Source organism: Nicotiana tomentosiformis, chromosome 1 (assembly GCF_000390325.3).
Source record: "Nicotiana tomentosiformis chromosome 1, ASM39032v3, whole genome shotgun sequence".
Taxonomy (NCBI): domain Eukaryota; kingdom Viridiplantae; phylum Streptophyta; class Magnoliopsida; order Solanales; family Solanaceae; genus Nicotiana; species Nicotiana tomentosiformis.
This window is the reverse complement of record NC_090812.1, coordinates 54014418-54031217: the sequence shown is the minus strand read 5'-3', so window position 1 is coordinate 54031217 and position 16800 is coordinate 54014418. Positions and strand designations below refer to the sequence as shown.

The window sequence follows — 16800 nt, the reverse complement described above, 5'->3', positions numbered from 1 at the left end:
TTGATCTTGGTGTCTAGTTTTCAAAAAGTTAAACCATTCATTATTTAGAATTTTGTACAAAATGTTATGACTATTATACTAGAGATTATCCGAAAGAAGTTGGACAAGGTTGTTGGGGAATTTGTTTTTCACGATCGCGGGAGAATGGCCGTGATCGCATAGAGTAAAAAGGGGGTGGAAAAATCTTTTGCTTCGCGATCACATAGAGGAAATGACTGGGCAGCAGATTTAAGTTCTAAAATGGGACTTCTTCCCATTTTCCATCTTTGACGATTTGGAGCTCGGGGAGAGGCGATTTTCGGGAGGTTTTCAAAGGAAACATCGGGGTAAGAGTTCTTAACTCAATTTTGGTTAAATTACCCAAATCTATTATTGTTTTTATCATTAAATTAGTTTTTGGGTTGAAAATGGTAGAAATTTTATAGACTTTAAATTGAGGATTTGGAGGTCGATTCATTATCGGAATTTGATAAAATTGGTATGGTTGAACTCGTATCGGAATGGGTGTTCGGATTTCGTAAAAATTCTGCCGAGTTCCGAGAGGCGGACCCCACATTGACTTTTGGTTGACTTTTAATGTAAAATTTTTAAGTCGACGTTATATTATCCGAAATTATTTTTGATGAATTTTAATAAAGTTATACAATTAATTTGAATAGATATGAGCTGTCTGGAGGATTTATTCAAGCAAGACGGCTATTTTGAAATATCGGCATAATTTCAAAATGTAAGTATCTTGCTTAACCTTGAGTGGGGGAATTACCCCTTAGGCATTGATTCTTATGTGAAAAATGTGTAGTTGAAAACTATGTACGCGAGGTGACGAGTACGTACTTGATTTATATGTGCAAATTATATCGGTTAAAATTGTAGACATCCTTATGTATTAAATTAGAAATTGCTGGCACTTATTAAATCTTTTATGTGTCATGCCCAATAACCCAGTATAATCTCACTAGTGAGGTCTGGGGAGGGTAGTATGTCCGCAGACCTTACCCCTACCCTGGGGTAGAGAGGCTATTTCCGATAGACCCTCGGCTCCCTCCCTCCAAGAACTCCCCACCTTGCTCTTGGGTGATTCGAACTCACAACCTCTTGGTTGGAAGTGGAGGGTGCTCACCAATCCACTCTTGTCCCTTCACGGAGTATAGAGTTAGATAATTAATTAATCCATTAGTTTCTTTTTAATCAACTAGTCTTAAGGTACGCGCTTTGCGCGTGTACCCTATTTCAGTGAATATATAACTTTTAAAAATAATGTGACTATTATTAAATAAAATATTTGAGTTATTGAACAAAAATTAAAAATGTTAGCTCTTAATAATGAATGTTGATCCAATTTAGCTAATTCACTAAATAAAAAAATCTTGTCCAATAAAAGTCTGTTATGCCATATTCTTATTTATGAGAACTTTGGGAATATATTATGGAAATTATTATTATTTTGTTACCTAATACTGAAAATAAGTAACATTTTAATACTATAATATAACTAACTTTGCTCAACTTTTTAATTTCTGCCACCGCTGGTGCTCTTCTTATGGAAACAAATTTGTGTAACTTAAAAGTTTGATCAACTTGAAAAATAACTTTACTAACATGAGATTTTGAAAAAGAATTAAATTGGATTCTTTTGCTAATTAATTAATTCAAAGAGTTGATTATTTATTCTTAACATTAAAAGAATAATTTATTTATTTATTGCATTGGGAATTTTTAATTTAATAATAATAGAGAAATTATAGATAATTTTTTATCTTCTTATGTAATATTTAAAAAATATATTTAATAATTAAAATATTTCTTAAGTATAAACATCTCACTAGCCCTTAAAATTCTAAGTTATTACCTATAAAAAGAATGAATACCTAAACATATTTCGAAGGGAATTGCCGTAAGAAAATAGAAGGAAAAGAAAACATATTCCTAGTTCTCCCATACTATATTTATTTTGAAATTCTAAATATTAAACTTTCTACTAATTTTAAAAGGAAAGATTTCATAACCAAAATTTTAATTATGAATCTTATATATTTCAAATAAGGAAAGATTTAATAAATAATATTTTATTTTATTTGAAAGTTCTACATATTAGGAAACTATTTAAATTACTATTTTATCCAGCGTGAACTCCATTTTAAAAGGGTTAAAAAAGGCGAAATGGAGTTCAGCGTGAACTACATATTAGGAAACTATTTAAATTACAATAAAACTACATCGCTTAGCAGTTATTTGCTCTAGTCTAGTCTAGTATATATAGTAACTTATAAGGTCGGTATTTGCTAAAGGCTAGACGATAACGTTCTCCTTACTGCTGAACACGAGATGCTAACTTGCCAATTAGGGGAATGTGTTTATTAGCTTTCTCCGTTAAAAATTTTAAAGATTGGTAAGACATTGAAATTGCACCTTCCTGGCCTCACACCCATACCTATACTCCAACCGTCTCCTTATCTACCGTGATTCTCTTGTACACGCTATTTAAAAAAAATTAATTAGGATAAAATTTTAACTATTTTACCCTTATTCATGTTTTACTCCCTTCGGTCCACAATAAGTGATCAATTTACTTTTTCATTTTTGTTCAAAATAAGTGTCCATTTATGTAATCAAGAAAAAATTTAATTTATTTTTACTCTTTTACCCTTATGTGCATATCTCTAAAAAGTTTTCTTACTCCTCACATTAAATCTACTATAACTATGTGACCAATATTTAATTAAGGGTAGTTTAATCATACTAGGTATTTTTGTATAAAATTTAGTATTTTCTTAATGGACGTGCCTAAAGCAAAATGGTCACTTATTGTGGATCGGAGAGAGTAATATTTAATCTTTCTTCATTGGTATTTGAACAAAGTTATCTATAATTGAGTTGTTTGTAGTCTTCAATAATAATTATTACTAAGGGTAAAAGAGGAAAAAGATAATCAATTTTGTGTTGAACTTCTAAAGTGACAAATAATTTGAGACAGTTATTTTTAGTAACCACGACTGATAATATGAGACAAAGGAGTATTACATAACTCATAATCATTTAAATATTTTAATGTTGGGACCTGGGAAAAATCACACACATTATTACCTTTGTATCCAATTGGCGAGCTTTTTTCTGATTCTGTCGCCACCCTTGGTAACTTCCTCCAAATTGTCGGGACACAGTAACACCAGCAAAACTTTATGATGGCCGAAGTAATAGTGTTATATCATGAATTTCAAGTTTGAGTCATTATCTTTTCAATCAGATCTATTACTATATTTTTTATATATATTACATCATAATCAAATATCATTATCAATTCATAACATTTTGCTACTACTAGATTTCGAGTGTATAAAGCGACAGATGAGTTCCATAATAATTGGAAAGCAAAGGGGGACGTGTTATTTCGAGGAAGTTTCTTGTTTTTTAATTTTTTGTTTACTCCCTCATTTCACAGGATTTACTGTATTGCATTTTTGTTTTTTCCGTTGGTTTGTCTGATCGTTGTATGCGTTTGCTGTAACACCTATACATAAGTGCATGTGAATTAGAATTTAGATTCTTTACAATCATGATGTTTGCTATTATTTGGATGTTGAGTTCTTTTTTCTTACTAGTCGCACATCATGTGTTTCTTTATAATTTAAATGTAATTGTATGATCATATCAGAGTCGTCAAAGACCAAAAAAAAAAAAGAGTAAAACAAAATATACGGAGCTTAAAGCCCAAAGCGTATATTGTAGTGTGCATTTTAATTTTTATATATATATATATATATATATATATATATATATATATATATATATATATATATATATATATATATATATATATAATATAATATAATATTAAAAAATAAAGAATATTTGTGAAAAAATAAGTTAATTATTCATATACATCATAAAAATAGAAAACGTTAGAGAATGCTAAAATGTGTCCTTGTAGGCCGGAACATGTATAATATTCACATGGCAACACTAAGAAAAGCCAAAAAAAAAAAATCATTTCCCAACCTAATACAGTCAAACTTCTTTATAACATACTCGTTTGTTCCGAATATTTTTGGATATTATAACGAAATGTTATTATATAGAACATATATTATAACATAACATAAAAATTTGTTCCGAAAAAACTTGACTTTTATAATGAAATGTTATTATATAGGAATGATGTTATATAGAAGTTACTGCTGCACATTGTCTTTCACCACGTAGCACATTGTAGATTTTACTATATTTTTAAGTGGGTTAGAATTATTATTTTATGTTTAAAGTGGTGTCTCGTGGATATTTTTACCATCGATTTGTGTTTGTGGCTCCAGATTAATATCTTAGTGATATAAAGGTAAGATTGTATTATTTATCGTTTTAAAATTTTATTTTATATTTTTTGTAAAATTGGATGATCATATGTGATTAAAATAAGATTACCCATGGGAAAGCCACCTTACAGCCAACCAACATTAAAAAGAAAAAAAGAAAAAGAATGAATGAAAATTATTTCCTTAGAAATAATGTCAATGTGGACAAACCACCCTTATAATACCATTCCTTAAACTCTATGATGAGGTGAAGTATTTCCCTTCTTTTTCATTCAAGTGGTAATACCCATGACTTTGTTAGGAGATAGCAAATTGATTGCACCAAAATAACCCAAGTTTTAGTTTGGATGTTGCAAGTCCAAAAATTTATGGAGATGAATTATGCAATTCTAAAAATCATACTATAAACAATTAAGTGTCTTTATTCCTGCATGTTATTTGTTCTAATGAAAAATTTATGCTCATATTCAAGAAGCAAAATTTTCATAAAATTTTCAGCATTTCAACCTCTGGTCAAAGGTTTATTTGTGTCAACTTATGTCTCTGCAACTTCATCGCACGATTCAAACCTTTGCAAGTTCGATTACACGAGGCCATAAATGTTCCTTAGTTGATAAAAATAAAAAACTGAGTGAGTTGTCAAAACTGGGTCACACTGATGCAGCTCGAAAGATGTTTGATAAAATGCCCGAGAAAGACGAGTTTACATGGAATACAATTATTGCGGCGTATGCCAATGTAGGAAGGCTTGTTGAAGCAAGACAAGTGTTCAAGGAGGTCCCAATTAAGAGTTCAATTTCTTGGTCTTCTCTTATTTGTGGATACTGTAAGCATGGTTTTGAAATTGAAGGATTTGAATTGTTCTGGCAAATGCAAAGTGAGGGGCATATACCCAGTCAGTTCACATTGGGAAGTATTCTGAGAATGTGCGCGATAAAAGGCTTGCTTTCAAGAGGTGAACAGATACATGGCTATGCTATTAAGACTTGTTTTGATGTGAATGTTTTTGTTATGACTGGCCTTATTGATATGTATGCAAAGTCTAAGCGCATCTCGGAAGCTGAGTGTATTTTTCAAGTTATGTCTCATGGGAAAAATCATGTTACTTGGACTGCTATGATTAATGGGTATTCTCAAAATGGTGATGCATTAAGAGCAATTCAGTGTTTTAGCAACATGCATTCAGAAGGGATTGAGGCGAACCAGTATACATTTCCCGGTGTTTTAACTTCCTGTGCTGCACTCTATGATAATAGATTTGGGGTACAGGTACATAGTTGCATTGTCAAGGGTGGTTTTGAGGCCAATGTGTTTGTTCAAAGCTCGTTAATCGACATGTATTCTAAATGTGGGGATTTGCACAGTGCTAAGAAGGCATTGGAATTGATGGAGGTAGATCATGCAGTTTCTTGGAATTCGATGATACTTGGGTGTGTGAGGCATGGAGTTCCAGGGGAAGCACTGTCTTTGTTCAAAAGGATGCATGCTAGTGATATGGAAGTGGATGAATTTACTTACCCTTCAGTTCTGAATTCTCTTGCTTGTATACAGGATGTCAAAAATGGGAAATGTCTTCATTGCATGGTTGTTAAAACTGGATATGAAAGCTACAAGCTTGTAAGCAATGCACTTATTGATATGTATGCTAAACAGGGAGAACTAGCTTGTGCAGTGAGTGTCTTCAACAGCATGGTGGAAAAGGATGTAATCTCATGGACATCACTTGTCACTGGCTGTGCTCACAATGGCTCTTATGAAGAAGCTCTTAAATTCTTTTGTGAGATGAGAATGGCTGAAATTGAACCAGACCATATTATCATTGCTAGTGTTCTAAGTTCTTGCTCAGAATTGGCACTACTTGAACTTGGGCAACAAGTTCATGCGGATTTTCTTAAATCTGGCCTTGAGGCATCATTATCAATTGATAATTCTCTTATGACAATGTATGCCAATTGTGGGTACCTTGAAGACGCCAAAAAAGTATTCAACTCAATGCAAATGCGTAATGTGATCAGTTGGACTGCTCTTATAGTGGCTTATGCCCAGAATGGCAAAGGAAAGGAGTCTGTGAGATTTTATGACGAGATGATTGCAAGTGGAATAGAACCCGACTTCATTACATTTATAGGCTTATTATTTGCCTGCAGCCATACAGGTCTTGTTGAGCATGGAAAGAAGTACTTCGATTCAATGAAGAAAGATTATGGGATAAGACCAAGCGCTGACCACTATGCATGTATGATCGATCTTTTGGGTCGTGCTGGGAAAATACAGGAGGCTGAGAAATTAGTCAATGAAATGGATATTGCACCTGATGCTACTGTGTGGAAAGCGTTGCTTGCTGCATGTAGAGTACATGGGAGCACAGATCTAGCAGAGAAAGCATCAATTGCCCTCTTTCAGTTAGAACCACAAGATGCTGCCCCGTATGTTATGTTGTCAAATATCTATTCAGCTGCAGGAAAATGGAAAGATGCAGCAAAACTTAGAAGAAAAATGAAGTTGAAGGGTGTTAATAAAGAGCCTGGTTATAGTTGGATTGAGATGAATGGAGTTGTCCACACATTTATATCTGAGGGAAGAAGCCATCCAAAGAGTGATGAAATTTACTCAAAACTTGATGATGTTATTACATTGATTAAGGAAGCTGGATATGTGCCAGACTTGAATTTTTCTCTCCATGATATCAATGAAGAAGGTAGGGAACGAAGTCTTTCTTATCACAGTGAGAAGTTGGCTATTGCTTTTGGGCTTCTTTGTGTGCCAAATGGAGTACCAATTCGGATTTACAAGAACCTTCGTGTATGCGGTGACTGTCATAATGCGATGAAGTTCATGTCAAGAGTTTTTGATCGACATATTATTTTGCGAGATTCAAATTGTTTTCATCATTTTAAGGAAGGAATATGTTCTTGTGGGGATTATTGGTAGCAAATGTTCTTTTGACTTTCCTTGACTCTTGTTTTCTTTGGGCTTGGCAAGATCAGATCATCCGAAAAAAGGGCAGCCTAGTGCACTAAGCTCCTGCTATGCGCGGGGTCGAGGAAAGGCCGGACCACAAGGGTCTATTGTACGTAGCCTTACCCTACATTTCTGCAAGAGGTTGTTTCCACGGCTTGAACCCGTGACCTCGTCACATGGCAGCAACTTTACCAATTACACCAAGGCTCTCCTTCAAGATCAGATCATCCAATTTTCATTAATTGGAGGTGCAGTGCATCACAAGGTTTACTGTTCACATCTGTATATCTATAAATTGCTAGAATGAAGATCATTAATTGGAAAATAGAAACTAAAAGTTAAGATTATGCAGATCAATGTAAATGATAGGAATTATCGGAGCTGATTTCTCTCTGAGACTTACACAAGAGTCGATTCTCTAGTCCCTATTCTCGCAACACTCTTCTACATCAGGCACCAATTGCCACTCCCCTGCATCAGGGAAGATAACTAGTCCTCATTCTGAGAGATATTTTTAACTCCATGAAGCAGGGTCTGATGGTCCTCAAGAAAGCTTTGTTCTACATGACCTCGTGATGAGCTTCCCTACACAGGTATGAAACCATCTTACTAATACTTTTGCTTGGAGTTATTGTTTTCTCCTAATTTCTGATATCTACTCTGCAGGTAAAGTAGGGAGCTGCTTCTTTTTCAGTCTATAAACTACCCAACCAGATTAAGGACCTAAACCGTGCACTTGTTCCAACTAGATAAGGGACCTAACCTGTGCAGTTGTGGGGCATCAGGAACTTTAGATTGTGTTAAACTATTCGAGAACTCTGGGGATGTCAGGGATTTTTAGGTTGTGTTAAACTGTTCTAGAACTCTGGAATGGTCTTGTTGATTGAAAAAATTATGGAGTGCTGTGTGTTTGCTTACAACCTTTTTTTTATTGGTAAGAAGATATATCTAGTGTTTGGTTACAGCATTTGGTTTTGCACTATTCTGACAGTGGGTATGGGAACTTTGGCTTGCCGGTGTTTCGGTGAGGTAATGGTAAATTATTCACCCACGTATAATACATGATCTACATGGGTAGGTCATCTCCGTTTTCTTATGGAACTATTCTAAATAAACCTCTAGCTTCTGAAGGAAATTTCTCTGGTTTCACTTGCGCCATAGGGGATAGGGATAGCTACAACAACTTGTGGCATAGGAGTAAATTTTGTATATGCTAACAAAATTTGGTTGTTGAAGCTCCATTATGTCCTTTAAGTGCCATGTCCACCTAGTTGTTTGAACTCCTTTGCAATGGAGCTGATTTCCGCTTTAGATGAAGTGTAGCATGTACCTGAACCCTAGACTTTGATTGAAAAGGAGTTGACTTGGTGTTTTCTGTTAAGATTAGAACTCTGAGCATGTTATAGGTGCATGCTAGTGCTTGAGAATATCTTAGTGTTTCCCTGAGAGTAAGATTGGACATTTGTTCAATGCATAGCCTTGCCATTGTCTTGGGAGTTTACTGCTGTTTGTATAGAATGAAAGTTCTTTCTTTTAAAAAAAAGATGCATGCTAGTCGTATAATATAATTTTCTAAAGGTAAAGGTGTTTTTACTTTGGGTAAAGCTAATGGATTTTCTTTGATTCCGTTGCCTTCCCTGATAGCAAGAACTGGCTAGTTGAAACTTTGGTATAACTGGACAAAATTTAGGTTTTGTTCCTCATAAATGAAAATGATGGTTAAAAAGGTCACTCTTTGGGGGGCTAATCCTTTCAAAATCTTCAAGTTGCACCACATAGACATTTTGTTCAGTGTTTTTCTTACCTTTTTTCACCTTCCTGTTTGATACTCCTGGTACATAAGCAGAAACTGAGTTTGAATTTTCTTTAGGTAGCTGTAACTACTATTTTACCTGTTACTTGGTACCTGATTTTCCTCATTTTCATCCTTTTTATATATTCTAAATGCTGTCAGTCTAATGATGCTGATGCTTTCAGTTGTGTTGCCATGTGAAAAGATGCTTCTGCATCTGACAGTGCAGGCTTCTCTAATTTACTGATTGTCCCTAATGTAGAGACCTGTAGTGAAGCAACCATATAACTATACAGGTTATTGCTTGCTGTTTGCTGTTAATGGAGGGAGATTTGATGAAAATGACATTAATCGACAACAGTTTTGATGGAAGAAATATCAGCAGGCAGTGGTAAGTGGATTATATCTTTATAAGATTTCTAAGTTCCTTGCTTGGATTATGTCAGTGTCTTTCCATAAAGTCAAACTTTTTGACAAGGGATGGATGTCAGAAAAAATTTGAGAATTCCCTAGGGTACTAGTTGATTCATTAAATTTCTTAAGATTGAGATAGCTGCCTTTTGTATAAGTGAGAAAAAAGCTATGCAGCTAGACTTCCGTTTAGCTTAATAACTGATGAAAAGACACTGACATAATCTGAAAAGACACTAACAAAACTAAGAGAGTCTTCTTGATTGATATCATTTGATCAAACAAAAAAAGTATTGGAGCCTTAGAGGCAGCGGCTAGGTGTGCACCAATGGCTTTTTAATAACTGATGATTCTTCAACAATGCAAAAATATAGAAAGACAACATGTTAAATGGGAAATTCCTGTCTTTTCTTTTGCCCTTTCTTTCCAAGGATGCACGAGTTTATTACTGGTGAAGCGGACGGTGGTTATATTCAGAAGTCTAGACATCTTTACTTTCAGATCTATCTCTCTTAATGTCTAGGACAAAATGAATTGGTGTTCTGATTTTGAATGGATACTTTTTTATTTCAAATAAATAATTTATTTCTGTTAAGTGCCTATTCCTTTATGCAAAAGTATAACAATAGTTGCTTGCAGAAGCTAATAGCTTTCCCACCGCTAGTCCCCTGTTTCTCTATTGTGAGCATCTGGTAAGTGGAATATCTAATAAAGTCTTTTGTTCATTGCCTGCCTTTGGTTGTATGGACCACAAAAAACACACATGTTACTGAACATAGTATATTCATCATTCCCAAGTCCTCCATGACATCAAAGCCTTTTCCGGTGAAGTCAATGTAGCCTTTCCTATTATGAGTGCTAGCGGGGGAAAATAGCTACACACATTTCCTGAAACCATCCACCATCCCCCCGGAGTTGATGAAACAGTACCAGGAATTCTGGTGGGACTGCGTTACAGGTTTCAAAGTACATCCATTTCTGTTTGATCCTGGAGATTCAACTAGTTGCATGGCAACAGAGACTTAAAATTAGGTTACCACAAATTGGAAAGAAAAAGGAAAGCATACTGATGGATTGATTGGATTGTCACAATGTCACTGTTGATGGGGATGGTTATATCTGTGGTGGTGTATTCTCTTCGTAGATCAAATAGGTATGTGTTGCAAGTTCATAAACCATCCGGACCACATGCCAAGGACCTTATGCAATTGTCAATAAGTAAACAGACCTATCTTGATTGTCCTTATTTGCTGAATGGGGATGTGATCTCTCTGGTTCAAATTTGTTCTGATCACAGGACCACAAAGCTGTACTTAAAACTATTTAGGTGCTGACTTTTCATAAGAGATTGTAGTTGCTGTTAATTAGTGCTTTGAATCTATTTTCTCCAAATGGTGGCTACGACTAAATCTTAAATTGTTGAATGGAGGATTCGTATTTAATGGACTAATAGTTCCTTATTTAGTTTTTAATGCCCATATTTTCAAGTCTCATGGACGGAGTAACACTCCCAAGTTATTTTGCCCTCTACAATCCAAGTGGGTGGCCTAGCATTCAGTTCAAATCTCAAAAGATGTAAAAAATGCTAATCAGTTTCTTCTTATTTGTCTTCTAAACCTTTACGGGCAAAGTTACCCTATATATGTCATTGCTATAGAAAAAATTGTTTTATCCTCTAGTTTTAGTCACCATCCTGTATCCATTCACTATTTTTTCAAGTGTCAATGCAGGTCGTTCATTTTGGAAAATAGGTAAATTCTGTGAACACGTATGATTAGGGAATGCTCGTTGAACAACCCATATATTTCATTTCCTTTTTCTTCTCATTTGTGGAAATGCTCCATTTGGTAGAATACAAATATTAACTTAAGGAGTGAATATATTAGCACTGACAACCAGAAGAGAAGAAATGGTTTACTTAAAAATTAAAAAATTCCTAATAATTCATCTATAACTCCAGTTTGGGAGCACCCATTGATCTTATGAATACCCACAAACTAGATATTGCTACAACGTATCAATTAACAGATGAAAACTCTCATCTAAAACTGCGAGGGGTATTCGATACTTTTAACACATAATAAGTTTATAGACAGACATGCCATGCCGATCATTCACCGACGAATCTTACTGACATAACCTCCTTCCAAAACCAACTAGCAAGTTACTAGCTCCATGTTGACGTTGAAATGCATCAAATATTACCAGGGCCAAGAATAGCAGCTGCATTTGCTGGAGCAAAGTAAGCACTGATTAGGCGACTAAACCTCTCAAAAAAACCCATTTACAAAGCCTAAGCAACTGTCTTCACAAAATTCACTTGCGCATGTGTTCAGGAATAAGGCGTTTTCGCAGGTCAGCAGGTGCACCAGAGAGCTCTGCATGAGAATTACAATAGTCAGATTGAGGCATCAAATCATGTGATAGCATAAGTGAAAAACCAAATTGAAGGTCACCTTGAGCAGTAAAGTTGAAAAGAGGTGGCAGAGGTCGCCCATTTGGCAAGCAAGCATTTGGTTCCCTTAAAGGATCAAAGAAAGGGTGTGCACATGCCTCCAACTGTCAATAAACACAAAATATGCTCAAATTCCCCCAGAAAACAGACATCAAGCACGTTTAAAGGAGTAATACAACATTACTGAAAACTACTTTCAACAAAAATTCTGTCTTTTACTATTTGTACCTTTATAAGCATGCATGAAAGATCACATTAAAGAATTGCAAGCAAACCGAATTGTTTCATGGGCACTGAATGATGCGCTAAAAGCACATAAATTGAGGACTCATTAAACAGGACACAAATATTCCACCGAGTTTGAAGGGTGGGGAAAAGGAGAATTCCATAATAACCTAACTTCTCGAAAACTAAAAGGAAAATTCGAAACTTACAGCAGTACAACGTAGAGTTGGAGAATATTGAAGAAGCCTTGATACAAGATCTACTGCTTCAGGAGGCATTCTTTTATGAAATATCTGCAGATTGCAATCTAGTTAGATTTGATCCATGCTAGACTCGTGTGAGGGTGAGTGGACAACAAACTTCACCAAGGGAACAAAGAGGTGAAAGGGGGAAAAATCGGTTACATCCACCAAATAAGTTTCACTAACCTTGTGCCACGGGTGAGCTTTGATCTGGGGAAACTTGAACTCTGTGTAGTTTGGATTCATGCACCTAATCTCCTCTCTAGTTGGTGTCCCCAAAATCTGACATGCGCCAAGTATAAAAAGACTAAGTAAAATTAGGCATCCAAATTGACAGAGATTAAAACCACCTAACATTAGCAATTAGAGTCCCTAGATTGCACACCTTGATGATTTCCACCAGCTGATCAACACCACTTTCTCCGGGGAAAAGAGGCTACAAATATTACAGCAGTAAACTATCAGACTAATGTATTCAAGGTCACCAACATATATTTCTGTTTATTCATTAGTTTTCTTAATCGTGAACTTTTTGGAATTGGATTGCTCAGAAACGAGAACACGTGAAGCAGAACTTTAAACTACACATATAAACTAACCTGTCCCAGAAGTAGCTCAGCCATAACACAACCAGCAGACCACATGTCAATTGCAGTTGTGTACTCCGTAGCCCCAAAGATCAATTCAGGGGCCCTATAATAACGAGAACAAATGTATGATATGTTGGGCTCTCCAGGCACCTAAAGCAAAAAGGCAAAATATTAGGAACTTCTCTAACTGTAAAGGAAGAAGAAAACTTGGTTAAGAAGAAACATCACATACCAACATCTTTGCACTCCCAAAATCACAGAGCTTTAGCTGATGTGTGTGGGGATTAACCTTCAGAAGTTGGATAAGCCAAAAATAGTCAGGACAGGTACGGGAGAAGGAGCGAAGGGAGAAGAAAAGCAAGCAGTAACAGACTATCCGACATAAAACTCCAGTTTACCACAACATGGGATACAGTAACTTTTTCGAGTCATTTTGGCATGCAAATGGAAGAGCTATAAATATCTAAAAGCAACAAGCATGTCCAGAGGGAAAATTGAGTGCTCACCAAAAGATTCTGTGGTTTAATATCACGATGGCATACACCAAGAACACCATGCATGTAATTCAAAGCCCGACATATCTGCAAAATTTATAATTTAGAGGAAGAATTCATTTAATCTCTGAAATCAAGATAGTTCGTGAAACAATACATCTGCGTTGCAAGAATCTGAAATTAAACAACCATGATAAGAAAATTGAAGAATCCAGCAATAAGCTCACCTGGTATGTGTATAGCTGCACATATATAATGGGCATGTGTTGGTTCATTCTGCTGTAGTGCCTTGAAACTCGGTAAACAGTTTCAGAAACATATTCAAGGACAAGGTTAAGGTAGACTTCATTCTTTTCAGTAGTAGAATAGAAGCAGTGTCTTAGTTTAACAACATTAGGATGATCAAGCGTGCGCATAATCTGAAGTTCTCTGTTCTTATATCTCCTATCTTGTAAGACTTTCTTTATAGCAACAGATTCACCAGTTTCCAAGCACTTCGCCTGACATATATATAAAATGGGTGAAGAGTGAATCAATAAAGTCATCCAGACAACTGCAAAGCTTCCATCAACCTAGCACTTTCGATAGACGTTAGATAAATATATAAATTTACCTGAAATACAGTTCCAAATGAACCAGTACCAACCACGCGCTCCGCCATGTAAGACAATGTCTGGGACAACAGTATGAGGTCAACTTCTAATTGAGCTAAAATGAAACCTAAAAGAGGATAGTGGGGATAATAAGAAATTAAATTATATTCAACTAGTTCACCTGTTTCTGTTGTCCATTTCGACCACTCACAGTAGTCACAATTATCTGACCAGTTTCCGTTCCATTACCACTAACAACAGCAGGTTCCATATCCTATGGGATACAAGATAGATCAGCAACATTTTCAGAATTTTAAAGACATCAACTTTATGTACTAAATTAGTCCGGAAAGAGCACATGCGTGGAAGATACCTTTAAATTATCCTCATGACTATCAGCTTTTTCGTCTTTAATTTTCATTTCATGCATTTCTTTAGGAAGCTCATCAAACTCCGAATTTTCTGGTCTAGTATCCATAGTTGATGTGCTTCCAGTAGTTGTGCCCTTAGAAGTAGAAGCCATATCCTCTTTTGGAACTATAGTTGTACATCTCTCTTCCATTTGAGTTTCACCAACCACCCTTTGATCTACTTCTTGCTCAACCTTCACCCTCTTTATGCTTGAATCGCCACCCTGTTAAAATCAGTAATATATCACATTCTTTAGATGAATTACTGATAAATCTAATCAAAAATAATATGAAATCAAGCTTCCATTATAAATCTCATATCAGTTCATCCTAACAAAATTTGGGACACAACAGCCAGATATTACCAGAGTAAGCAGGCCTATGGGGTGCAAGATTCCAACTCTCCCAACCCTCACCTACCCAGCCCAAAAACAAAAAAAAAAAGCATAAAACAAAATAAAAGTCAAATAAGCAAATGATCTTCCAAATGGCATTTATCTTCTTGCAACCGTTGAGCCTCAACTTTTTCTTAATTATTAGTCGCACATATTTAGAGCTAATATGATGAATAAAATCACTGTAAAGCTTCTTTTTCCCCCTCAAGAATCACAAAGAAGCATTCAACACAAATATCATCGACCCCAAAAGAAAAAACTAAAAAAACAGAATTTAAATTCCAAATTCAAAAAGTAAACATCTTTCTTCTCAAATTTCCTAATCAAAACAAACCATATGATGAAAATTAACAAGAAAACAGTAAATTCCCATATTTTTCATTTAGTTTCTCTAATTCCCAACCTTCTATACAAATCACTTCACTTGATTCCCCTCTATCTAGACGCATTAAGAAAACAACGATTAACATTTAATTCAATCCTAATTCCTAGACTAGCTAGGTTATGTTATATTGTATAAAACATATATCTTTATTTCGCTCTATTTTGACCAGTTTAAGAGAAACAAAGAAAAAGAAAGGCAGAGATAGAAAATTACAGGATCTGAAACGGAGGAACGTCCAGAAGCAATGCTCTTAAGGCGACGCATGACATTCATCTCTGCTTCGCCCAAGAGCACAAAAAACCACCGCTTACCCACAAATTTTTAAGAGTTTTTTACTAACTCTCCTCCTCTTTCCTCAAACACCTGAAAGTTTTTCTTCAATGGTAGAGAGAAAGAGAGAGAAAAGGAAGAAGATAGAGAGAAGGTTGAACTTTGAAATACCAAAATGTGAAAATATGACTACTACAATAAAAGGCCCCTTCTCCTCTCTCTCTCCTCTCCTCTCCTTTTGTGTCCAAAAGAGAAAAGAAATTCCCTAAACATGATAAGAGTTACTATTTGTATTCCTTTCTCTAATTTTACTTTTTTATATATATTATTTTCCTTCTAAAAAATTAATATGATTTTATGTAATTTCAAAATATGAAATAATTTTTATTTTAAAATTTAGAAAATCACGTTTTGAATCATATTTTTAGGGAGTAATACTTTCAGGTAATTATATAAAAAACATGTAAAAATGTTTTTTATAAAATCGCATCCTTTTTTAATTTGGGAATGTAATTGTAAATAGACAAAGAAAAGTATCTTATTTTTCTCTCTAATCTCTAATATTCAAATCAAAATTCAAAATCTCACTGGTCAAAGTCATGACCGAAAGGCCCAATCATTCCTGTCTGCATATTTTTTCGTACTTGCAGTCAAACTTTAATTTTGAACCGTGGATCTAACATCATGGTGAATCAAACGGTGGATGCCTCGGGAGATTAATTGAAATGACAATAATGTCCTTAGCATGGGAAGGGATTTACGAGGGGGCGTGCGATTTGAGACAATAATTATGCCAGCGGAATATTCGCGGGGGCCTTTTTGTCTAACACTTTGACTAGTCCTTATCCTTTTCGCGGTTTGTTTATGACTTTGAATTCTTTTGGATTACTTTGGAAATTTTGAACAACCATGGAAAAAAGGGAGGATCCAATGTCCCAATGTGTCCAAAATAACCTTATTTATCTACACAAAACATTTAGCTATCATTTTGAAAATAAATTTTGTTGGAACTAAGGGTGTGTTTGGTATAACTTTCTTGGAAAATAAATAGTAATTTTATTCATTTTTCGGTGTTTGGTACGCGTAAACTTCCAAACACATAAATCTCTGAACTCATAACTTTGGAACTTGTAAAATTTCGAACATACAAACCGAAAGATGGAAAAACTAAAACTGAAAATATATTTAAAAAAATATTTTTTTTCGGGGGGAGAGGGGGGCGGGGGAGTGCAGAAAAAAGAAAAAACAGAAATTTAAAATTACAAAACAA

The 16800-nt window shown here is 35.0% G+C and overlaps 2 protein-coding genes across 5 annotated transcripts; one reads left to right on the top strand and one right to left on the bottom strand.

Moving 5' to 3' along the window:
• Positions 1–4432: 4432 nt before the first annotated feature.
• Positions 4433–10917, top strand: LOC104097941 (putative pentatricopeptide repeat-containing protein At3g15130). Of its 4 annotated transcripts, none has more exons than XM_009604566.4 (3): positions 4433–7533; positions 7621–7861; positions 7935–10917. In XM_009604566.4, the coding sequence occupies exon 1, from the start codon at positions 4845–4847 to the stop codon at positions 7236–7238; it is 2394 nt and encodes a 797-aa protein (XP_009602861.1). In that variant the 5' UTR covers positions 4433–4844; the 3' UTR covers positions 7239–7533; positions 7621–7861; positions 7935–10917. The 4 variants fall into 4 exon arrangements, with proteins under 4 accessions (XP_009602861.1, XP_009602862.1, XP_018626913.1 ...); XM_009604567.4 differs by having other exon boundaries at positions 4433–7861; positions 7935–9451; positions 10251–10917; XM_018771397.3 differs by having other exon boundaries at positions 4433–7861; positions 9357–10917.
• A 415-nt stretch (positions 10918–11332) lies between these two features.
• On the bottom strand, positions 11333–15773 carry LOC104097940 (shaggy-related protein kinase epsilon). The gene is made up of 13 exons (XM_009604563.4): positions 15474–15773; positions 14444–14704; positions 14252–14344; positions 14091–14150; positions 13705–13977; positions 13490–13564; positions 13216–13272; positions 12993–13133; positions 12779–12829; positions 12580–12675; positions 12361–12444; positions 11928–12030; positions 11333–11849 (listed from the first exon to the last, which is right to left on the bottom strand). Exons 1-13 carry the CDS (start codon positions 15531–15533, stop codon positions 11788–11790), a joined length of 1416 nt encoding a protein of 471 aa, XP_009602858.1. The 5' UTR covers positions 15534–15773; the 3' UTR covers positions 11333–11787.
• Between the last annotated feature and the right edge of the window lie 1027 nt (positions 15774–16800).